This window comes from Equus asinus, chromosome 1, assembly GCF_041296235.1.
Source record: "Equus asinus isolate D_3611 breed Donkey chromosome 1, EquAss-T2T_v2, whole genome shotgun sequence".
NCBI classification, from domain to species: Eukaryota; Metazoa; Chordata; class Mammalia; order Perissodactyla; family Equidae; genus Equus; species Equus asinus.
The window spans coordinates 189,246,328-189,270,698 of record NC_091790.1 but is presented as its reverse complement, the minus strand read 5'-3'; the positions used below and the strand labels follow the sequence as shown (position 1 = coordinate 189,270,698).

Genomic DNA, 24,371 nt, shown 5'->3' with positions numbered 1-24,371 from the left:
GTGTGGGGCTTTCCTTTGGACTGTGAGGGAACTTGGAGCGCAAAGGTATTCCCACGGAGAATCGCCCATTCCCCCTCTTTTCTTAGAGCTGTGCACGTTCCCACAGCCTGGGTAACTGCCTTTTAGGAGGGACACAAGATTCCTTTACCTCCTTCCACTTCCTCTGGGGGGTCCAGCATCATTACTGATGGTTTTGGCTAGAGCAATTAGGCAAAAAAGAAATAAATGGCATCCAAACAAGGAAGAAGTGAAACTCTCACTGTTTGCAGATGACATGATTATATATATAGAAAACCCTAAAGAATCCATCTGAAAGCTGTTAGAAATAATCAACAACTACAGAAAAGTTGCAGGGTACAAAATCAACTTAAAAAAATCAGTTGCATTTCTATACTCTAATAACAACATTACAGAAAGAGAACTCAAGAATACAGTTCCATTTACAATCACAACATAAAGAATAAAACATCTAGGAATAAATTTAACCAGGGAGATAAAAGACCTATACACTGAAAACTACAAGACATTATTGAAAGAAATCGATGAAGACATAAGGAAATGGAAAGATAGTCCATGCACATGGATTTATAGAATGGACATAGTTAGAATGTCCATACCACCTAAAGCAATCTAAAGATTCAATGCAACCCCTTTTGGAATTCCAGTGACACTCTTCATGGAAATAGAACAAAGAATCCTAAAATTTATATCAGGTGACAAAAGACCCTGAGTAGCCAAAGCGTCCTGAGAAAAAAGAACAAAGCTGAAGGAGTCACAATCTTTGACTTCAAAATCCACTAAAAAGCTATAGTAATCAAAACAGCATCATACAGGTACAAAACAGACACACAAATCAATGGAACTGAATTAAAAGTCCAGAAATAAAATCACACATGTATGGTCAGCTAATCTTCAACAAAGGAGCCAAGAACATACAGTGGAGAAAGGAATGTCTGTTCAATAAACGATGTTGGGAAACTGGACAGCCAAATGCAAAAGAATGAAAGTAGACCATCAGCTTTTGCCATACTAAAAAATTTACTGAAAATGAGATGAAGACTTGAAGGTAAGACCTGAAACCATAAAACTCCTAGAAGAAATATAGGCAGTACTCTCTTTAGCATCGGTCTTAGAAGGATCTTTTTGAATACTATGTCTACTCAGGCAAGGGAATCAAGAAACAAATCAACAAATGGGACTACATCAGAGTAAAGCGCTTCTGCAAGGCAACAGAAACCAGGAACAAAATGAAAATGCAACCTACTAACTGGGAGAAAATATTTGAAAATAATATATCTAACAAGGGGTTAATCTCCAAAGTATATAAAGAACTCATACAACTCAACAACAACAAAAACACCCCAATCACATAATGGGCAGAGGGTATGAGCAGACATTTTTCCAAAGAAGATACACAGATGGCCAACAGGCACATGAAAAGATATTCAACATGACTAATTTTCAGGGAAATGCAAATCAAATCTACAGGGAGATATCACTTTATACCTGTCAGAATGGCTATAATTACCAAAACAAAAAGGAACAAATGTTGGAAAGGATGTGGAGAAAAGGGAAACCTCATACCCTGCCTGTGGGAATGCAAACTGGTCCAGCCACTATGGAAAATAGCATGGAGATTTCTCAAAAAATTAAAAATAGGAATACCATATGACCCAGCTATCCCACAACTGGGTATTTATCCAAAGAACTTGAAATCAACAGTCAAAAGAGACTTATGCACCCCTGTGTTCACTGCAGTGTTATTTGCAATAGCCAAGCAACCCAAGTTGGGTGGAAGAAACCCAAGTGCCCATCAACTGATGAATGGATAAAGAAGGTGTGGTATATATACACAATGTAATACTACTCAGCCATAAAAACATCAAATTGGGGTCAGCTCTAAGGCACAGCAGTTAAGTTCGCACGTTCTGCTTTGCCGGCCCGGGATTCGCCGGTTTGGCTCTCGGGTGTGGACCTATGCACCACTTGTCAAGCCATGCTGTGGCAGGCGTCCCACATATAAAGTGGAGGAAGATGGGCACAGACGTTAGCTGAGGGCTAGTCTTCCTCAGCAAAAAAGAGGAGGAGTGGCAGCGGATGTTAGCTCAGGGCTAATCTTCCTCAAAAAAAAAAAAAAAAAAAGACCAAATCATCCCATTTGCAACAACATGGATGGACCTTGAGGGTATTATGTTAAGCAAAATAAGCCAGAGAAAGAAAAACACTGCATGATTTCACTCATATGTCGAACGTAATCAAACACATGGACAAAGAGAACAGTTTAATGGTTTCCAGAGGGGAAGGAGGTTGGGGCATAAGGAGTAAAGTGGCACATGTATATGGTGAGTGACAAAGAATAATGTACAACTGGAATTTCACAATGTTATAAACTATTATGATCTAAAGAAAATAATAAATAAAAAAAGTATTCTGCCAGTAATGATGAGAATGCTGCCACATTTCCCACTCAGATCAAACAGTTCAAGATGAGCCTAGCAGGTGTTCATTGGTGGGGGCTGAGCTAAGTCACAGACTGAGAACTGCTCCCTGGAGCAGGCTTCATGTCAGAGTTTCAGGAAAATTCATTTCTCACTGGTGCATATGCTCAGATCAGATGACATTTCAGGGAAGAATTGTGTGGGATTTCTGTTACAGTATCCAATATCGCTGCTGGTTTGCATCATGCCTTTAATTTTCTTCTCATTTTCCCATCTAAGTTTTATGATGTCTCATTTTCAATCTGGTCATTATAGGCGTATACTGCTCATGATTGGGTTTTAGATGAACTAAGGAAAGGGCAGTAGCCTTCTCAGTGTGCTGACAGTAGGGCAAAGGCACAGGATGTGTAGGGGAGTCTTCAGCGGGTTGAGCAAGTAGGTGTGAAAAGGAAATGGTGGATGCTCTTTCTTGGAATGTGGCTTCCTGGCCTTCGTGTGGACATCCGGTCAGGAAGCCACATTCTTCCTGAGCCAGCTTCTCTTGAAAGGACTGTTCTGAGTCTGGTGCTCAAGCATAGGGAGCATGTAAGCAAGTCTTCTCTATGGGTATTGTCCTGCATTTCCAGCTGCTGGCTGGCTATTTCGATGCAGATGTCCACTGTCCTTTCACATGCAACATGCATGAAACCTGGTTCCATTTCCCCCCAACCTGTTCTGCTCCCTGCTGTGTTTGTAGACTTCACTTGTCAGTACTAGAGAGGGGTGTGGGAAAAGCTGTGGGCTGGGAGGTAGACCTGGATTTAGTCTGAGTCTTACACATAGCTGGGTGCCTTTGGGCAGATTCTTGACCTTTCGGAGTTGGGAAACCCTGGGCAAGCATCATCAATGGGAACCTCATGCCAGTTATGCCCAATAACTGTGGTGCACAGCATTGAACATACACGTTCTTATCAAGACTTCAGTTTTAATTGATCATGAGAGCACACTCTGTTCATAAATACCCACCTTTCATCTCCTGTTACTGATCATTTCTATCTGAGTCATTATTTAGTGTCTGTGCTGGGTATTTTCCGTTTCCCTTCCAGACCCACCTTCACCCCTCTCTATCCTATGCTCAGCCCCAGGAGGCTGACCTCCATAGGCTACCTCAGTGTCCTGTGCCCTCTGGCCTTGGTTGAGTTTGGCCCATGTGGAACACCAGTAAGAAAGTAGAGGGAGAAAGGAGAGTGAGGCCATGATCATTAGTCTCCTGGCTCCCTACCCGGGAGGCACCTTGGCTTGGTTGTATCCCTGAGCCAAGGTCCCTGCACTTCACAAATCATCTTTCTCAACATGTCTCCTGGGTTCCAGTACATCTTACCTCCCCTAGTCCTTGGGCCTAAAGGTGGAAATGTCTCCTTCACTCTTACTACCTCTGGGTTACTACATATCCATTGTGGTTGCCTTATATTCCATCTCCACCTTTGAAAATGATCTAAACTGATTGTACCATCTGTTTCCTGGTGGGGGCCTGACTGATAGAGCATTGGAGAACAGGAGTGAGAGGGAGAACGTGGACAGGGCAACGTGACAGCACCATTTCCAAGGCTCAAAGGGCCACCTTCTGATCACTTCTCAGTAGAAGACAGAGTGAGTGGCTGAGGTGCCCTGTCTATGACCACACTTAGGCCTAGATAGAGGGGTCTGTTCTACTCCTCTTCTGGGTATGCCATCCCACCATGGGGCAAGGAGTTTGTGGGGCCAAGGGGACATGCTGACCTGGAGCCACAGCCCTCTTTCCAGGACCACACTCTCATTCCAACACCCTCGCCTTCCTGCCCAAATGGTCACTTGCAGAGCCTGTGCAGGCCGTTTCCCCAGGTGTGCACCCCTAGGCCCAGCCAAGGAGTGGCCAAGGGCGGATGTTCATGGAGGAGGGGTGGACAGAGCTTGGGTGTGCAGACTGGCTGTCCACTCGCATGCACTGAAGGCTCTTGTGGTGTGGGGTGGAGCCAAGGGTGAGGAAAGCAGGGGACCAGGCTGTGAGCTGTGACCTGCTCTCCCTGTGCCACTGCATTTGAGCACAGAATCCAAGGAGTCAGGGAATTCTAAATGCCAGCCGGCTAGCAGGTTGCTTTGAGGGCACGCTTGTCAGGGCAGGATGATAGAACATACTTATGTCACAGTTTGCTAACTTGACTTATAACCTTTCAGTAAGGATGCAAGGTAGGTAGGCCTCCATGTGTGCTTGTGCCCTGGGACCTGCAAATATTATGAGTGGGCTGTCCTCAGAGTTGTGCTGTCCCCAGGTGCTCCTATTCAATGGCAGGCAGCCTGTCCTCTTCCTAAAGACTTATAGGGACAGAGAGTCATCCCATTCCTCATTATTCTTGCTTCTCAGGACATTCTCTTCCTTCCTAAGTCCAGTTTCCTTAAGAAACAGGATATGGTGAGTTAGAAAGACCTTTCTGATGACACAGTGATAAGAAACAGGATGTCGTGAGTTAGAAAGATCTTTCTGAGGACACAGTGAGAACCGCTGACAGGGGCTGAGCTTGCAGTTAGAATCCTGGCCTGGGCTTTCCAGTCCACACTAGAAAAGGTCGGGATGGGGTCCTAGGGAGGATGGAGAAGACAGGACAGATGGCTGTGAGTTGGTGACAGTTCCCCTTTCCTGCCATGCCATGCTCACCACAGGCGCTGGGGTTGGGATGACTCCCACGAGGGCAGCGTGCTCCAGGACACCTCTGCTGTGCTCGGAGGAGCACGGCAGGAGCCCAGGGAGATGGGCATCTTGCTGCTGCTCCTCCCAGCTCTCCCAGGGGAGCTCAGATGCAGGCGGCTCTTGGGGATGAGTATTTTCTGAGGCGTGATCAGCAGGGGCGGGCCCCTCAGCTCCTGGAGCAGGTGGCTGCTTGTTGGTTGGTGCAGGTTCTGTTGGGGGAGACTCTGGCCTGCCTGTTGGCCTGAGGAGGCATCCCTGGAACTGCTGCAAAGAAAGAGGAAGGAAGGAAGGGAATGTGAGTCATCTGGATGAGGATGGAGTAGAGCTGGGGCTGGGTTGAGAGGGGCTGCTCCCCGACTGTGCATCTACTCGCCGTCCTGCTCTTCAGACACAAATGCTGCCTCTTACCCCTAGGAGAGTGTGGGGCTCCTCCCCTAGTCTTCGCTGGTCTAGGGGATGGGCACTTTCTCTTGTGACATGTCCTTTCACTGCTTTTCCCAGCCCCTCCTAGTAGATGATAAGTGCCACTAAGGGCAGAGTCGGGTACCTATTCCAGCCATTTTCCAGTCGTACATTCCTCCTCCCCTGCACACACCATCACCATGAAGCTGTCTTACCATCGAATTAAAGGCATCAATTGGCTGTGGGAGCGAGGTCTGTGCACATTGTCTTACTGTTATTGAGGCAAGTGAAGTCCGGGTAACCCATTGTTGGGCGTAAAAGGGAGAAAGAGAAGTTTCAGGGATGAGCAATGAGGTGGGGCCTGCTGTCTGTGATCTCTGTTCAAGGCCCAATGCCCGCTGGGAAGCTGGCTGCAGGGAAGGGAGCAGCGAGGTTGCTGGGGCAGAACATGAGTGGGGGAGGCCAGGAGGCTGCTCCAGGGAGTGAAGCCAACCTCAGTGGGAAGGCTGAGTGTGTGTTAGGGACACTGTGTGGGGGCCCTGGCCTCTGACAAGGAGCAGCTGGGCTGTAGGGCTGTAAGGTACTGGAAAAATCTGGGGGCAAGAAACTGGTCCTGAATCTCATGTCTGGCTACATCCAGTGCCCTCCTCCTACTCCTTCCAGCCTGAATCAATGAAGCCAAATTGTTAACCTGGCCTCTGGGTGACCCACACTGCCCCCTGGCCAGCTGCTCAGGTCTTGGGGGCCCTAGAGATCAGGGCGTGGTCCATCTTAAGAATATTACCTCTGAAAGCCCCAGTTATTGGGGCACAGAGTGGGGCAGGAAGGTGGCTCCATGTCCCCAGGTCAGCCTTGTCCATAAGCTGCAAGTGCCTCCCCAGCACCAGGCCAGAGAAGTCGGCTCCTCCTCCTGTGTGGGGCCACCTCCCCGGGTAGTACCTGGAGGGTGGAGAGAAGGGGCCTGGTCCTGGGAGAAGCACTTGGGAGCCGGGCATGGATCGTTAGCTTCCCTCCCTCCTGCATGGGCATGAGGGCCCCACAAGACCCACTGCTCTGCCTGCCAAGAGTGTGAACTTCAGCACAGGAAGGGAATAAGGAGGTTGCCCAATCCCACCTCTCCCCACAGTCAGGTCAGGGCCCAGTGGGATTCTGCCCTAACAGGAGGGAGCCCCAGCCTGGGGCTGCTCTACCACAGAGGGAGGGACAGAAGGAAGCAAGGTCTAGCTCCACAGGGTCATGTCCCCGCAGCAACAGCATCCTTCTCTCTGGTCTCCGCTTTTATTTATTTATTTTTTTGGTGAGGAAGATTGGTCCTGAGCTAACACCTGTTGCCAATCTTCCTATTCTTGCTTGAGGAAGAGTGGCCCTGAGCTAATATTTGTGCCCGTAGTTCTCCATTTTGTTTTGAAGAAGACTGGCCCTGAGCTAACATCCGTGCCCATCTTCCTCTACTTTATATGTGGGATACCTGCCACAGCATGGCTTGCCAAGTGGTGCCATGTCTGCACCGAGGATCTGAACCAGCGAAACCTGGGCCGCTGACGCAGAGTGCATACTGAACTGCTGCGCCACCAGGTGGGCCCCCATCCTCCATTTTGTATGTGGACACCACCATAGCATGGCTTGATGAGTGGTGTAGGTCCACGCCCAGGATCCAAACATATGAACCAGGCAGCCTAAGCTGAGCATGCTGAACTTAACCACTACACCATTGGGTCAGCCGCTAGTCTCCATGTTCTCTCTCTGCTTGCAGGGATCTGATCCCACAATCCTTGAATCAGATGGGATCATAGCAACTGGACCTCTAGTCTTGGCAGCAGCCAAAGGGGCTCTCCCTTCCTTCCAGCTGCTGTTAATGGACTGATGTGTGCACCCTCGGGGCAGCACCCTGAGCCCTGTTGTGTCAGTGGTCTCGTGTCCACTCCTCATTCTGCACTCTCTCCCTGGGCTTGTTATCATGTCTATGACTTCAGATACCATTTATAGAGTTGAATCTCGAAACTGATACCTCCAGCCCCCTGCTGGGTGGTCCTCTGTATGTAGGTCTGCCTCCTCGACATCTCCACTTGGGCGTCTCAAAGTCACCTTGAACTCGATGACTGCACTCCTGCTCTTCCACTGCAAACCTGGTCCCTTCCAGTTTTCCCCAATTCAATAAAAGTCCTCACCTTCCATCACATCAAGCAGTCCAGAAACCCCAAGTCACCCCTAATACTTCCTTCTCCCTTACCCCACCCTCATGCCCCTCCATTGTCAAGTTCTGTTGACTTACCTAGTAGTATCTCTTCATTTCCTTGAGTTCTGTCCATCTTCACTGTCACTCTGGTCTGAGCCATCATCTTTCAGCACCCGGACTCCTCCAACATGGTTTCACCATATCCATTCTTCCCCTTCCCAGTCCATTCTCCACACAGCACCCAGAGTGATCTTTTTGGAATCGAAAGTTGTTCATGCCACCTCTCTATAAAAAAACATATCAGTGACTTCCCATTGCTCTTCAGATGAAAGATAAAACTCTTAACATGGCCCACAAGGCCTTGCATGTCTGGCCCCTGCCCCCTTCTCCTGCCTCAGCTTGCATCACTCTCCTCCTCATTCCCTGTACTCCAGTCTTCTTTTAGTTCCTCAAGCATTCCAGCCTCTCTCCTGCCCCAGGGCCTTCACACAAGCTGCTTCTTCTGCCTAAAACATTCTCAACTCATCAAAATATATCAGATCACAGTCATCATTTTCCCAGGGAAGGTCTTTCTGACTTCTTTGACTACATGAAATTCTCTTGTAATAAAGTCTTGCAGCAGCATTCATCTCGCCTCCATAGCACTGATCACAGTTGAAATTATATATTAATCTGTATAAGTCTTGATTAACGTCTGTCTCCCATGCTAGATGATGAGTTCCATGAGGGCAGGGGCCTGTGTGTCTGTTCTTGCTCCTAGGATGTACTCATCACCTGGCATGATACTCAAAACATACTAAGTGATATTAAGTGCTCTGTAAAGTGTGGAATGGTCGGTGGCTGGGAGACTCGGAGGACCCAAGAAGGAAGGAATGCTCATTAATACATGGGCTGGAACTAAGCCTCGAAGCTAAAGTTCTGTTTTAGATTTCTGATATAAGTTGATACGGCTTTGTAGATTGAGAACAATATCTTTTCTCTCCTTGCCTTCTCCTTGCAGGATGGACTTGCAGAAGAAGACTTTGACAAAGGCCAAGACTTGGAGCTGGGCTCAGGAAAACAGCATTAGAGGGCTGGGAAGTCACGTGTGATTGGCGACTGTGTGAACTGTGGCCCTGAGGCCCCTGAGACAGCAGACGTCAGATGTCAGGCTCATCCATTGCTCTCCAGTCCAGCTTGTCCTTCCCCCAACCCTAGGATGTCAGAACCGTGGACAGCACTCAAGCCCAGGCCCAGGAAGATGGGATCTGTTCAGAATTCTGGCGAAGCAGAGGGAGAGTGAATGCCTGTCTCTAGGGAGAGGAGAGCTGGTGTCTATTTCTCCACTGGGCATCACTGCTACCCTTGTTCTCTATCACACAAGCTCTGGCAGGCTGCAAGGCAATAAACCAAAGGAGGCCCCTCCCTATGCCCCAACTAGGGAACAGGGAGGGAATTGTGTGGGTCAGCCTGGAGAATGCTGGTTGGGGGCCCAGTCAAGGGTTATAGTCTTCGTGTGCTGTTCACCATGCAGCAACCCCACTTGACCTCGGTGGTAAGGTTAGGGTGGAGGGAAGCTCTGTGACAGAACTCTCTGCTTGAAGCTGTTTCCTGCAGCCAGGACTCCCCCAGCCCCAGTGCTTCCTGTCATACATGCAGCATCCTCTCAAACCTCTGAGCTTGGAGGTGGGGATGACCTCTTCCAAGAAGGAGTGCTGAGGCCCAGTTCCCCTCCCTTCCCTGGGCCCATCCACCCACATGGTCAGCACGGGCCGGTGTGTGCTCAGTGTGCCCACACTTTAGGGCTTTCAGCTTCACAGATCCAAGGTACTTCCATAGCACAGGCAGCTGCAGAGCTGCTCCTTGGCACCTTCTCCCAAAGGAACGACACGGCGAAGAATGGATGATGGCACTACTGAGACAGAGGCACTCACTGCTCTGTGGAAGCCATCCTGAGGAGTGACTGGGACAAAAACTGAGAGAGCTGAGGGCAAAGCCCCACACATGGCTCACTTGCATGGAGGGGAGCCCACAACGTGTTGCTGTGCTGCACGCTCACCCTCGGGGGCTCCAGACTGCAGCACCGCCCCCCAAGGTCAGGCCAACGCTGCACTGCCTGTTAGCTGACATCCCACTCAGCACCAAGAAGGTCACCCCAGAGCCCAAAGAGTGGCCTGAGCCTATCTTAATGATGTGGGAGCTGAAAGGGAAAGGGCAGCAGCCTGGACACTGGGGCTGTTTGGAGTAACTCAGAGGGGCTGGCCAGAATTAAGAGAACTAATGCCAAAAAGAACAAGCCTCCAAAGTTGCAGAAAACATATTTCTCTGCAGAAAACCCCAGGAGTGATTCTAGTACAGAACATCCCAAATGATCCCACTGAAGTCATTCTACAGCTCCCATCACCCCCAAACTGGCACGTAGATCAGTTTCATCTTCCATTGGCCAGGCCTGCAGGTCAGTGAAGCACCTCCCCTGTCTCTATGCCAGGAAACGATTGTGGGAGAAAGTGTGTCATCAAGAGTAAAATCAACAAAAGTGCCACCCACTGGACCACGACAGGTTTCACCCCACAGAACCATCCTTTGAATGGCAACCTGAGCCACTTCAGTGGGGACTCATGGGGGGATCCAGCAGAGAGAGCAGAGTTTAACCTCTCTGAGCCCTCAGCACCACCCCACCTCCAGTTCTTTCAGTTCACAGCCTCCCTCCTATTCCCTCCAGGCTCCTTCCTCCATGAAGCCGTCCCAGGTTGAACAAGATCCAGCATAAATGGCAGCCCTCCCCACAGGACATTATTTTCTTCCCTTCAAAAATCATTTTTCTCAGATTCGAGTCATCTCCTTTATTCTCTAAGGTGTCCTATCTGGATTCCCAGAGTGGTGATCGGTCTGGGAGCACATTTTAAGCTAATTATTGGAGGCTTAGTGACAGCTCTGAGTGCTGGCTGCTCATCCTTCACTGCTCAGAAGGAGGATGCTCTGTTGCATTACAGCAACTGACTTTGGGTTCAGGAGGTAACGGGGTCAGGACTTCGCCAGGGGAGGGACACTGTATGAAGGATGGTGGCTGCCACTTCCGAGACAGGAGGGAAGATGAGACCTGAGTCACAGCTCAGTCAGGTTGTCCTGGCCTGGGTCCTGGCTTCTTCCTATGCTTCTGCTTGTGACTTGATCATTTTATGCCAAGACAGTTACTTCTAATTCCCAAGGCTCCTAAGCCATCACTTCTACTTAGGGAGTGTGCTTTAAGCCTAAAAGTTAACATGACCACAAAAAAATACCTAATATTAATGATGCCCTTGGATTTCCACCTGCCCCGCCCCACCATTTCAAGTTTATCCTTCTCCCGCTTCCCCACCCTCCCAACACTCACGCACAGCACCCACTGAATCCCCTCTGGCCAATGAGGGTGTCCTGGCCAGTGAAGTCACTTTTACCAGGCTGTCTTAGAAGAAGTGTGCTTGACCTGGTGGCCCAGGGCTCTCAGACTCGGTCTTAGGATTCTGAGAAAACCCCCAAAATTCTTTAGACTGTTGGTCCAGAGAGTGGACTTGCCCAGGAAATTCATTCACATCTCCTGCAGCAGCCGAGGGGCTTTCAGAACTCTCCAGAACATCAGATGCAGAGCAGATAAAGGTCTAAGTCTAGCACTTTCAATACCCTGGGAAAGAAAAGAAACCCAAACCAAAAACAAGACATATCAAGAGGGTGTGTAAACTTAAGCAGACGTGCACAAGTTTCCTTCAAAGAAACTTCCATGGGACACTGGACTGACTAGACCTCCGAGTTCAGCGTGGGAAGGTTCTGTCCCCCTCACTTTTCAGTTGCCCTGACCGGAAGTTCTCCCGTGCACTGCCCCCTCTGCTGTTCATAGTTTGCAGGGCTGTTTGTGCAATCCTCGCTATCTTCCCTCTCCACAAACCCAAGTTTCCAAGCCTGACTGTGCTGCTGCTTTAATACTTGCAGCTGTATCCCCCTTCCCAGCCTTCTGCACACCTCGATTCAACGCAGAGCAGATCTAAGGGAGGGAAGGAGATGTCAGTGAGGACGGGCCTTTGCGATGGTCCCGTTGATCCCCAGACCAAAAGCCAAGTGACCCTCCTGAGCGCTAAGCTATTTGCACCCACTTTCCTCTGAGATCTCTGGCACCCTCTCTCCCTTCTTTCTCAGCTCTGATGTTTCTTTTTTCTGCCAAGCTGCAAAGCTTATTTAGAACCAATTGTGAAGAAAGGTTTTATTTAACACTCACTTCTTTCTCCCAGAAGTCTTCCTTTGCCTTTTTCCATGGACTCCTTTTTTGGAAGAAGGGACTTTTGAGGTCCTTGCAAAAGGGATGATGGCAAAGGGAAGGCCCCTGAGTAGCTGCTCTGGAGAGCAGTGAGCTCGTGAGAAACTCAAACCCTCTCTACCGAGCCTTGCGTTAACGATATTTTCTTATTTTCTGGATTCCTGGTGCTCTGGCATTTGGGGCTTGCTGACCAGGGGAAGAAGCCTTCTCCCAGGGCTGGCCAGTTCCCAGAGGGAGCAAATTACTTCCCTGTGAGGGTGCCTATTCCACGCAAACCAACCAATCCAGAGCTCATACCTTCAACTACCTCCTTTATCTGGCCAAGTCACTGTCCCCCTGCCCTGATCATCCCAGCGCTGCATACCTGACAACTAGGGGCACAGCTAAGCCCCAGAGCCTTCCAGAATTGTTCAAACTCACCAGTCCTCAGCCTGGCCAGCTACTTACCCTGCGTTGCTCATCCCTCCCTGCAGAAACCCCAGTAAATGCTTTTGCCAGTGCTTTCCCCTTGCTCCCTCTTCCTCCTGTCTGACCCTCGTGCCTCTCCGTGTGCCCCGTGTGGCAATGACAGCAGCATCTTCTGCCTTCGGGATCTGACCAGCAAGGGGTGAGCCTTGTGTTGTCAACCCTGGGCTCAGGCAGAGGAGGCCAGAACCCACCCTGCACTCTCTAGACATCCCCTGTTGTTTTGTGGGCAGAATCTTAGACAGTGGAAGGGAAGGTATTGAAGTCCACCTCTTTCTGCACAAAGACCTGGCCCAAGAGTTCAGAGTCACAAGTTCATGACTGAGACATGCTGAATGAGCTTGGATAGTTTGATTCAATCTTCCTGCTATTCCTGGAGTCCTACTGTGTGTGCCAGACACTGTGTGATGGGGAGTGGTGAACACTGGGGCTCAGAGGAACCAAACCGTGAAGGACATTGTAGGCCTTACTAAGGATTAGTTTTACTGTGTCCTCCGGGCATGGTTGAATCTGGAAGGGTTTTAAAAAGTACAATGACATGACTAGACTTATGTTTAAGAGTTTATCCAGACTGCTGTGCATACAATCCTAAGGAAGCTGATGCAGAACTGAAAGAGGAGCAATGACGTTGGCTTAGATGAAGTTAATAGATTTGCTACTATTAGAGAGAACTGGACACACGAGATATATTTAGGAGGTGAACTTGGCAGAGCTTGGGAAGGACTGCATGTGGTGGACCAAGCTCCAGCTTGGGCATTTGGTGGATGTCGGTGTCATTCACTGAGAGGAGGAGCGTGGAGCGAGCAGCTGTCCTCCTTCTCTGGGCCTTAGTGTCCTCTCCAGTTCCCTCCAGCTTTCATAATCTAGAATCCTACTTCCCAGAGAGGACATTTCTCTGCAAGAAGGTGGAGGCAATAAAGGGGGAAGGGATGTTTACACTAGTGGACCCTGAGTTAACCTTTGAACGTCTTGTCAGGCTGGCCTTCAGTAAAGGCCTGAGGACACGTGGGTCTTGGTCAGAGCTGAGAAACTACCCATGATGGCCACCTTGTGTGCTCCTGAGGAGAAGCGTCCTTAATATGTAGCCCAAGCTCCATTGCCTCTCACCCTGTTAAAAGTGATCAAAGAGAAGATGGATACTGCGTGCAAGAAGTATTTAGGTCACACTCCTATTGAGAGGAATTGAGCAAACAAAAGAGCAGAGGCCAAAACCATTATTCATTTCTTATAAAGCTAGTCAAGCAGAATTCCACACATTCTAGATTGTCTTAATCTGTTTGTACTGTTATGATAAAAATGCCTTGGGTCAAGTGGCTTTAACAGTAAACATTTATTTCTCACAGTTCTGGAGGCTCAGAAGTCCAAGATTAAGGTGTTGGCAGGTTCACTGTCTGGTGAGGACCTGTTTCCTGGTTCATAGACTTTCTTGCTGTTTCCTCATATGGCAGAAGGAGCGAGGGAGCTCTCGGGGGTCTCTTTTGTAAGGGTATTAATTCCACTTAGGAGGGCTCCACCCTCATGACCTAATCACCTCCCAAAGGCCCCACCTCCAAATAGCATCACATTGGGCATTAGGATTTAACATATGAATCTGGTGGGACACACACATTCAGTCTATAGCATAGATCTCAGAAGGTCTCCGGCCCTAGGCTCCCCCCTCACCCAGCTGCAGCTGGTTCACTAACAGGAGCCGGTGCTTACACTAGAGTGGGGAGGACATGCAGGAGCGGGAGGGTCCTCAGACCTGGGCTCCCACCGACTCCACTGCAGTCAACCCCTGGATAGCAGAGGAGCTGCGATGGAGCCCAGTGCCAGGACAGCACTGGTGGAAGTACAACATTGTAGATAGTGTAACGAAGGGCCACCCTCCATGATAACTGGTCCCTGATTTGAGCATTTGATGGAGGTGGCATGTGGGGAGGACAAACACTGAATCTGTTTCATCCAAGGCCCATGCAACCAGAGTTGCTGCTCCTGGAGAAATTTTCTGGTGATGCAGAGGGTGACCCTCCTTTCTCCTTAAGGCATCCACAACAGGTAGGAAGTTCAATCAAAAAGTGCAGGTGGACAAAGTAAGTTAATTTTTATGCTGAACCTCCATTCTACTGGGATGGTGGATGTTCACCCCTTTCCTGGAGTTTGTGGCTAAATTCTGGAGCAGTTGTGTGGTGCCAAGGCTTTAGGGAAGGCCCCATCTGGCCCTGAGTCACCTGTGCTCACAGGTGTCCCCTGAGGTGTCTATTGTCTGTCTTGTCCACATTCTTCAGTTCATGTGTGTCCCCATTGAGAAGGCCCTTGTCCTTTCAGGCCCATCAGCCATCTTGACCACCTCAGATTCTCTGACTCTGGCTTGAGCACCCAGGAATCATTCGGCTTCTTCAGTGTCCTGGGAGGTGTTGTCTGTGGCCCTGCCACCTGTCATACAGATGGTCCCTCTCTGGCATCTTGTTGGCGTCTTGCTTGCCTCTCCCCCAGAAATTGTGGCAGAGCCAGTGTTCTTGCTTCTCCTTTTTCCCTCACCATTGTCCCCTCAACTACCTGTGGGGTGAAATCCCTCCCTCTATAAACGGTGATATTTTGCCTGAGGAACCTAGCATTGTTATTATTTCCAAAATGTTATTCTTCCTCAGTGTCTTCCTAATAAGTCCTTGTGTCCCCTCGAAGAAGGGGGACACTGGGCTCTACCGAACACAAACTGTGCCTGGCTCTGTGGGTAAGACACTCCTCAGGGTCTCTGAGGATCAGCCAGCAGTCACAGAGTACTGAGCTAAGTTCTCTCCTCCCTCCTGGGCACTGTGCCCATCCCTCCTCCTCCCCTCTCCTACCAGGGGCCCAGCAGAACTTTTCTTGGATCCAGAGAAGCCTCTGAGTGTCTCACTGAGTGGGGGAGCTTTCCCTGTGGTCTTTGCCTTAAAGGCAGCAATAACTGTGGGCTAGCTCCTGCCCCCAATCTCCAGCCTCATCTGATTCTTCCTTAATCACCGTCCCATCCCTGGGCCTCGGCTGTCTGCCATGGCAGAGGTTAGGGGTCAGCTGGGTCTGGAATCCTGGAGGACCCTCAGGGCTCCTGCTTCTGCTCCTCCTTGTCTCCTGAGACCTTCCCAAGTACACCTCACTTCCACACATTTGGCTGAGAGTTCATGGCTTTATGGGTCAAGTCTCCCATGAAATGTCAATCACTCCTCGAAGCACAGCCAACCAAGACACTTACAGGCCCTCAGTTCCTAAGAGCTGTCTTGGAACTACACGTTGTTCCCTCTAGCTTTGCTGTGGGTTCAGAATCCTCCCCTGAATTCAGTTTGCATTAAGTCCAGCCCCTGACTGTTTGGTGAGCACTGGGGCCCTCGGTCTTGGCTGCCTCAGGTAGAGGTGCCCCTGTCTGATGGCCCGTGACACCAGCCAAGTGCCACCAGGGCTGCCAGTTCTGGTAAAAACCTCTCTGCCCTGGAGGCAGACCCCTGGCTGCTGCTTTTGGAACTGTCCCTCTCTCTCCCGGAAGAGGGTCCATTCTTTTAGAAATTCCAAGTCGGGCATAAGGGACGTAAAAATTTCCCTCCGTGCCCTGCTTGTCCAATAGAAGAGCTTGGACACTGAGAGACAGAGACGAGCTGAAGGGTTAGCAGAAGCAGTTAGTTCCATAAGAACAGAGAACAAAGATTATAAATGGCAAATTGCCTGTTGTGATGTTTTTGTTAAGCAGCCCTGGAGTCAGGCCTGTGCTCTGCAAGGGCCCAGGGAGGAATATCCAGGTGGGGTCCTAGGACTTGGATGCGATGGAACTGACCTGGGGGCTGTGGAAGCAAGACCCGAAACCAGCTTATAGAGAGTCGGGTTGAAAACTACTACTCCAATATAAGCAGGCAGATTCCAAAGTGGGAAGACAGGTTGCCAAATTTAACTGATGCTCCAAGCTGCCCCTTCTCAGCAGAGGATATGAGCATGGATATGTTCCAGTAAAGCTCTGTTTTTAAAAGTAGGCTGTGGGCCAGATTTGACTTGTGAGTCATAGTTTTCCAACCCTTGTTCTAGAAACTGAGATTCAGTTAAGCATGAGTATTGGACTATTTAGACCAGGTAGTCACAAATCAAGAGCCACAATCCATTGAGGCAGTGTTTCCAAGCTGTACATATCAAACTTTGAAGTAAATAATTTTGCAAATCTAACCTAAAATTCTACAACTCCAATTTTTAGTGAAACAAGCCAGGGCTGTGTAAAGATGTTAGGAAACCCCACTGTCCATGGTTAATGTTGGTTTCTTGATCTTTCAGAACAAGAGTATATGAAATTAGGTAGAGCCATGAGTCACTTAACGATGAGGATATGTTCTGAGAGATGCGTTGTTAGGCGGTGTCGTTGTGAGAACATCACAGAGTGTACTTATACCAACGTAGATGGTATGGCCTCCTGCACACCTAGGCTACATGGTGTTAATCTTATGGGACCACCATTGTATATGTGACCCATCATTAACCAAAAATGTTGTTATGTGATGCATGACTGTTCATTTGAGTGAAGCATCTTATGGACAAATGGGCTTTAAATTGTTCCCCAACAGTTTCTTGTATTGTTTTTGCTACATTTTAGACAATTCTGTTGTGGAAAAATATGTTGAGATGGTTAACATTAGAACAAATGTGTAAGTTATTTTTAATGCTCTACTGTAATCGAATCTAATTAATGCAGTAATCATTGTTACTGAAGGGTAAAACTTAGCAAATATTGTGCAAGTAATTCTAAAAGAAGAACCTGTCTAGGATTGGAGATAAAGTCTAAGTTTGTGGATTGGTGTTCTGGTTGCAAATGACAGAAAACCCAAATCAAATTGGTTTAAGCCAAAAAGAGAATTTACCAGCTGAAGTATATGGCTAGATACATGGGATCAAATATCACTGGCACCCAGTCTCTCTCCATCTCTGCTCTGTTCTCCATGTCGGCTTCCTTCTCAGGCTCTATACAGTTGTCAGATGACTGCCAGCAGCTATAGAGCAGCATCCTCCAGGTTCAAGTTTAGTGAAAAAGAGAAAATGCCTCTCTCCCCAAAGTCCCGGCAGAAGTCTCATTGCACCTCAGTGGCTCTAGTTGGGTCCTGTACCCATTGCTAATCCAACCAAGGCTGTGGCCAGGAGTTTGCGGTGCTCCAGCTGCCCCACCCCCTCCTGCAGGGCAACCACTGGGCAGAGTAAATTTGCATGAAGCACGTAGGCTGGCTGCCGTGGATCAGGATGGTTCCCAAGAGGAAAATGAGGGAAGGCTGAATGGATTATGAATGGCAAAACCAAAAGCTGCACCCACAGTTTAGTTTGACCTACTCTCAAGAAGCTCTGGTGGCCTTCTTCATGCTTGCTGTCAGGCGTGATTTTCCTCATGGCCATGTCTTGGCAAATTCCCTCCTACAACAGCCAACTGCCAATGTATCTGACCCCAGCAGAGAAAAGGTCCAGGTCAAGCCTTCCTGCTTAGCCTACTCCACAGGCAAAGATGGTACATCCAGTGGGGCCGTGATGCATTATATATGGAGAGGCCCAACGCCCTTCTCCTCCCAAAGTGCCTAGAGCCTGAGGAACTGCCTCAAATTTGGGTTTATGTGTGACAATGGAATGGGACATTTGTAATTCCGTCATGTGTTTGAGGAAAGATCACTGGTTCCCAGAGAGACTCCATATTGTTAAAACAAATTCCTCTCATTTCTTGAGCTAATTACCAGAACTAGATTTCTGTAACTCAAAGCACAGAGTCATGAATAATTAACGTGAATGTGTTGGGTGTATATTGAGAACCTGGTGTGTGTATGGGGTGGTGGGATGATTCCAGCTGGGGCAGGAGGGCGAGGCCATCAGCTGGGGCAGAAATATTGTTGGGAGATTTGTTGGGTACCACAGTGGCTTTAGTGTGAGAGATGGTGGCAGAAACCAGGCCAGGCAATGAGTGGAGAGACCACAGTCCGTGGAAATCACTTCTGAGGGGGGGAAGGTGGAGGAAAAGGAGCGGTGCTGGCTTGGCTCCTCATCTGAGCTGCTGAGGGGGTGGGGACTACACGGACAGCAGCAGTGACTGCAGGCCACAGGGCGAGCACAGAAAGGACTTGTGCAGAGAACCATGTGAAACAAAAAGTGTCAGGCCCAGAAGAAAGGACTTGAAGATGAAGAGTGAGGAGGGTTCTGGAACCCAGTGAACAGGCAGCCAAACAAAGTGGGAACAGGAGACCATCTTTGTGATTTACCTCAATTGTGGAGCTAGGCCTGTGGCATCTTTCCTTACACTCTAGGGGAGTTAATTGTCCACCTAAACAGTCGGCGGGGTGGGAGAGAAGGGTGAAGCCAAGAAAGGCAAGACCTTCAGTGTGGGGAGGGCAGCATCTTGGAGAAGGTCCCTTCTTCCCTGTTGCCCCAGAAGTGACAGAGAAAAGAGAAGTCCAACAAGAACCCACCCTTGCCCCTGCCCGCAGGTCTGTGGGATGGGGTTGTGGCGGGCAGGACAGGCAGCCCCTGCTCTGATGCCCACCAGCCAGGCCCTCCTGCAGCAGTGAAGCCTGTGCTGCTCGCTGTGGAGATCCTCGTGGATGGTGACACCTGCTATCCATCCACCTTGTACCTTGTGCAGCCCAGGGAACCGCACATTTCGTGTGTTCAGGGGAACCCAACAGACGGAGGAGTCCATGCCCTCCTGGGGCTGAGCAGTCTCACCTTCACTTCCAAGTGACTGTTGAGCCCCTGGGTGCCATTTGTAGAGGACCCACGTTTCCTCTCAGGGGCAGGCTGAGCAAGCCCCTTGGTGTCTACTCTCTCTGGGCCATCTTCCCTGGAGCCTTGTCCTTCCGTTCTCCAGACCCAGAGGGTTTGCAGGTCTCCATCCAGCATCTCCTTGAGCCCCGCGGGCTGTGGAACAAGACTGTCTGGGTTTGAACCTCAGCTCCTGCATTTGCTATGAGCCTCGGGCAAAGAGCTCACCCCATCAGCACCTGAGTTTCTTGATCTATAAAATAAGGATGTGGATACTAGTTTGCAGCGAACATTAAATAAGATAATACAAAAAAGGTGCAGCAATTCAACATAGTTAAGCATTTAGTAAAGCTAGGTACTTAGTGACCTTTGACTGTCTTCCGACCTTGGCTTTCTGTCACAGCCCAAATCAAGTCTGTCTTCTCCCTGGTCAAGCATCTCATTGTTGCTTTTCTCAGTGCTCCCTCTTGGACCAACTTCCAATGATGTCTATGTGTGTCCTGCGTGTTTTTTGAACTTTGAGACCCAGCGCCACCCATTCGAGAACATGACACCAACATGAGTAGCTGGCACTTGGTTTTCTTGGGACTTTGTGGAATAGTGTTTGTCTCGTGTTTTCGAGGAGGGCCTGTCAAGTGCCCTCTGCCGAATGAGGGTAAGACGATGCCTTCCTGGACCCGTCTCTCTAAAAGCTGAGTTGTTAGATGTTTCTGGGTGTTAGGGAGACAAGCACCTAAGAATTAGAAGCATTTTTTCCTCAGTCTCTCACTGAGGCTTTGCTGTACCCTTGAGCCCTAGTGGCTGCTCCCAGGTCAACAGTAATACCCTTTCCCTCATGACTTCATTAATGCATCTCAGGGGACATGTTGGTTGGGCTGCTTTTGCAGTACTTTCATCGCAGCTCAGCCAGTCACCAGAAATCAGCTTTCGAAACTGAAAAGCCTCTTCAGCCAGAGCCTCCCCCTCACCCCCCTCCTTTCCTGCTCCCGGGAACTAGGCTTCCCGAAAGTGAGCTCCTGCCACACCCTGACAGGCTGTGCCCTGATTTGTTCCTTAGCGTCATGGGGTATCAACTTCTCTGCAATTACCCAAACTTACCAAATTATGACTGGAGAGGGCTGGGGTGGGGCGGTGTGGGTGGCGGGAGTCTGTTGCAGATCTGCAGCTGGAGCCAGGAGGCCCCACCCTCCTCAGAGCCAGGCCGGGGATCCCTGCCTGCCTCTCACTTTTATTATTTTGGCGGGCATTGAGAAGTTAATCTTTCTCTACTGGAGCGGCTTCCCTTTTTTTTCACCCTGGGAGGACGCCAACAGGAGTCCTCCAGTTGCCGTGAAGTCTGCCATGACCAGCTGTGAGCACCCCGACTTCCTGGTGAGTGCTGGTAGAAGAGAGAGGGAAAGAGAAGAGGGGGGCAGGCAGAAAGGGAGAGAGAGGCCCCGAGGGGCCAGCAGGGAGTCCTAAAGCCCCCATTCCTTATTAGTGCTAAGGACCAAGCCTCACAGTCTAGACAAGATTTTAGGTGATTAAACAGGGGTGGCGGCCGCCCTCCAACCTGGTCCCCAGAGGCAGAGATTTCTCCAGGGCTGACCCTGTGGATGAACCACAAGGACTGAGGAAGAACTGGAGGAGCCGCTTTGCTCTACCTTTGACCTTAGGTTTGTCTCTGTTGAATCCAAATATTTGTTTTCCAGAGTTCTCAGTGTTACAATTTCTTTGCTCAGAAGCCCTTTCTGAACAAAGCAAAGGGAAGGAGAGAGGGAAGCAGAGAGAGAGAACTAATGTTTGCTGACAACCCACATGCCCCAGGCACTTCATGTACTTGGCTTCCTTCCCTCCAAGCCAATGCCACAGGCACCTCTGTTCCCATTTGCCTGATGAGGAACCTGAGACCCAGAGGAGTAGAGTCACAGTGACCCATTCAGAGGCTCGTGAGCTAGTCCTGGCCCCACCACCTCTCCCACCTGTTTTGGCCACCTGAGACTAACAGGGGATCTGAGCAGAGACCCTCTGTTCTTGCCACTCACACCACAGGCAGAAAGAGCCCCTTTGCACTAGGCCAGGGCTGTTGCCCAAATGAGTCCCAGCCAAGGCATCTGCGGGACAGCTGCCCCTTGCACCTGGGCTGGGTCCCCAGAGCTCTCCCCTGGAGCCAGGCTGCCAGACCCTGCCCACAGCTGGTCAGCCATCTGGTAAAGAGGCCCTGGCCATCTCTTCTGGAAAGTTGTGGGAGGCCCCTGAGAACATTCCCCTTTCTTCTCCTCAGAATCCTTTCTGCCACTACCTCATGGAAGCAAAATGAAACTAAAAGAAAAAAAAGTCTTGGGAAATAAGTTGAAGACTGTTTTCTGAAGGCTGGGATCTTTGCCACACTTGGGGCTTACCTGCGGCCAGTGGGGAGGGGAGGTCTGGGCCCGGATCCATCTCCTCTTCTGTGGCGTCTTCTCTTCATTTTCCTCAAAACCTCAGTTTCAGCACCTGGATTAAGAAGTCACTTTTCTGAGATGTTTTTGGTTTTCACATGCATGTTTCTCTGCTAGACACTTCTGGGCATACAATCACAGGGAAGACAGCTTATGGCCTAGCTAGGGGAAAACAGTGTACACAAAAATTACTTCTGGTACAAGGGAGAAATGGTAAATTACATAACATAGGCAACATGTGCTGGAGTACTAGGGAGAAAGATCGCGTGGGGGTGCGGGGTCAGGGGAGGTGATGGGGAGGAGGCATTGAGCTCTTGGAAGCAGGGGGTGGGTAGGGGAAGCAGGGCACTGAGTGGGGAGCACAGGGGGAGCAAAGGCTCTGAGGCGGGATCATCGAGGCCACATTTGGAGAAACCTGGACGATCTGATTGGCTAGAGCCTGGTGAACGGGAATGTTAGGAAACGAACCTAGAGGGTCCGGTGGGGGCACAAAGGCTGTGTGGGGTGCGGATGGAGTCAGAGGGCAGGGATCCGTCTCCCCCAGGAACTCCCCCTTCCCACTGCTGCTCTCCCTGCACCAGGGTCTCCTCCTGCTCTGCTCATCTGTCCTGGGAGCTGGAGGGCTGTAGGCACAGGGGACGCACCTGCAGATGACTGCCCTTGACACCAAAACAGGACGGTTCCTTTCCCCTGTTTACAGTGGGACCTTGGACAAGCCATGAGCCTCACTGAGCCTCACTCTCCCCACCTCTAAATTGGAGCAGATGAGAGGATGCATCGGAAGCTCTTTGTGAACTGTAAAGCTCTATAAAACGCCAAGGCTCAGCAGAACTCCTCTTTTGATCAAGTCTTTCAGTGAGATTACAGCTATTTATTGAGCTGATGGACTCACCTCCAAGCCGAAGAAGAGCTGTGGCCTCTCTTCTCATCCCAGTGCTCACTGGCAGGGATTCTGTGTCAAGAATCCACTCTTCCTCCAAAAAGGGGCTTGAAAGCTTCTGTCTGTGGCTGCATGAGTCACAGGCGCAGACTTCTCCCTGCAGGGGATTCTCTGGGAGAAAAGCGCCTCCTAGATTCAGATATGCTCCCGGATGGGACAGCGTCCGCCTCTGTTTGAGAAGGCTGCTCCTATGTCACTTGTTTCTATGTATGTCTTTACTATGCTAATGATTCATCTCTGACCCACATGAATCTTAGTGATCTGTGTACCTGCTTGTTTTATTTTTTGTTCCATCTCTTTGCATAAGTGACATGAGGTCACCAGGTCTACCAGCCATGGCTGACGGGCTTCCCAGAAGTCACACACACCTGTCAGAAGAGAAGAACCAGCTGTTCTCAAGGAAGACAGGATTTTCCCAGCTCTAAGTTCTAAACAATTTTTTTTGATTTTTTTTTTACTTGGGGCGTCGTGCAAGGTCGCTTTCCCTGATAACTGTTTTAAAGCGGATGCAGGAGTGGTTTCCATAATCTTCAGATGGTCCAATTTGATATCCAGACAGAACTTAGATTATTGAGAGGTCCACAGACTAGGAATAGTCTTGAGTCATTGGCTCCTGTGAGGGCCAACAGTTCTCTCCAGTCAGTGTTTCCCTCCCCGTCACCCTCCTGAGAATTCTGGGAGGTCCTGAGAGAGGATGTGAGGTGAGCTTGTTGGCAGAACACGCACAGCTGTACCAGCCACAGCCCTGTGAGCTCACGCATGGGCGCACACAGCAGGATGCCACATACACTGCACACACTGGAGTCTTCAAGTGTCCTTACAACCATCGCACATTTCGATGGGGACACTGGGGCTGGGAGAGGTGAAGTGATGTGCCTTTGGCCTCCAAGCAGGGCGCTGACAGACCATGTCAGCCCAGCTTCAAACTGCATGCTCCATTGATCTGTGTAGCCTACCCAGAATCCGTCAATCGATTGATCGATCAATCTCTCTTTCCTTCTCCCTCTCCTCTTTTCCTCCACCTGTTTTTCCTCTGTTGCCCTCACTGATTCCTCCATACATTCACTAAAACCTCGTGACAAGGGCTCAGGGGCCCAGAGTTCCTTCCCTCCTGCACCCTGCAGTCTGTCTTGGGCCCAGCCTTAACCTCCTTCGGCAGAAACAACTTTCCTGTGCAACCCAAGTACCAAGCAGCATCAATACATCCTTCTTCTCAGAAGTCTAGATAGGATAAGCAGGATGTTTCAGAAGAGTTCTACCAGTTAGTTAGGTATTTACTTAAAAAAAAAAATCAAAGGCTGGCCCCATGGCCTAGTGGTTCAGTTCACTTGCTCTGCTTTGGTGGCCGAGGGTTTTGCTGGTTCAGGTCCTGGGCACAGACCTAGCACCACTCCTCAAGCCAGGCTGAGGCGGTGTCCCACATAGCAGAACTAGGAGGACCTACAACTAGAATATACAACTATGTACTGGTGGGTTTTGGATAGAAGAAGAAGAAGAAGAAAAGATTGGCAACAGATGTTAGCTCTGGGCCAATCTTTAAAAGAAAATCAGTGAGAAAAACTCTCTATAGTCATTAATTTATACATTCATTCATCTAATTCACCAGTCAACAGAGAGTTGTATGAGTGCTAACTATGCGCTGGGATGGCCATAGAGACTTTATGGGACTTGATGATCTTTTGGACAAGGAAACACGGGGCACTCAGGCCTGTTTTGGGCCAGGGTAAACGTGCTCATGGTTTTGTAGGAGCCTCTGAGGAGGAAAGGGCTACTTTAGTCTGAGGCTGGGGTTGGGTGAGGTCAGGGAAGGCTTCCCGGAGCAGGTGAGGGATGCATACG

At 49.7% G+C, this 24,371-nt stretch overlaps 1 protein-coding gene and 1 long non-coding RNA gene across 11 annotated transcripts in view; one reads left to right on the top strand and one right to left on the bottom strand.

Annotated features, from left to right (window-relative positions):
• Positions 1-2,268: 2,268 nt before the first annotated feature.
• LOC123290115 (uncharacterized) lies at positions 2,269-22,929 on the bottom strand. Of its 3 annotated transcripts, XR_011504732.1 has the most exons (5): positions 22,485-22,929; positions 21,554-21,647; positions 19,137-19,425; positions 7,817-8,005; positions 2,269-5,406 (listed from the first exon to the last, which is right to left on the bottom strand). It is a non-coding gene; the product is annotated as an uncharacterized lncRNA (long non-coding RNA). The 3 variants fall into 3 exon arrangements; XR_011504729.1 differs by lacking the exons at positions 21,554-21,647; positions 22,485-22,929 and adding an exon at positions 20,271-20,409; XR_011504728.1 differs by lacking the exons at positions 2,269-5,406; positions 7,817-8,005 and having other exon boundaries at positions 17,283-19,425.
• Positions 20,196-24,371, top strand: part of LOC106829998 (solute carrier family 23 member 1-like) — a 54,129-nt gene continuing 49,953 nt past the window's right edge. For 2 of the 8 annotated variants that reach the window (XM_044780385.2, XM_014839367.3), the window contains exon 1: positions 20,197-20,543. In XM_044780385.2, coding sequence (XP_044636320.2) covers positions 20,277-20,543 — 267 coding nt within the window. In that variant the 5' untranslated portion in view covers positions 20,197-20,276. Of the gene's footprint in view, positions 20,544-24,371 lie in introns of all 8 variants that reach the window. The other 6 variants (XM_070514117.1, XM_070514108.1, XM_070514106.1 and 3 more) reach the window with 5 other exon arrangements.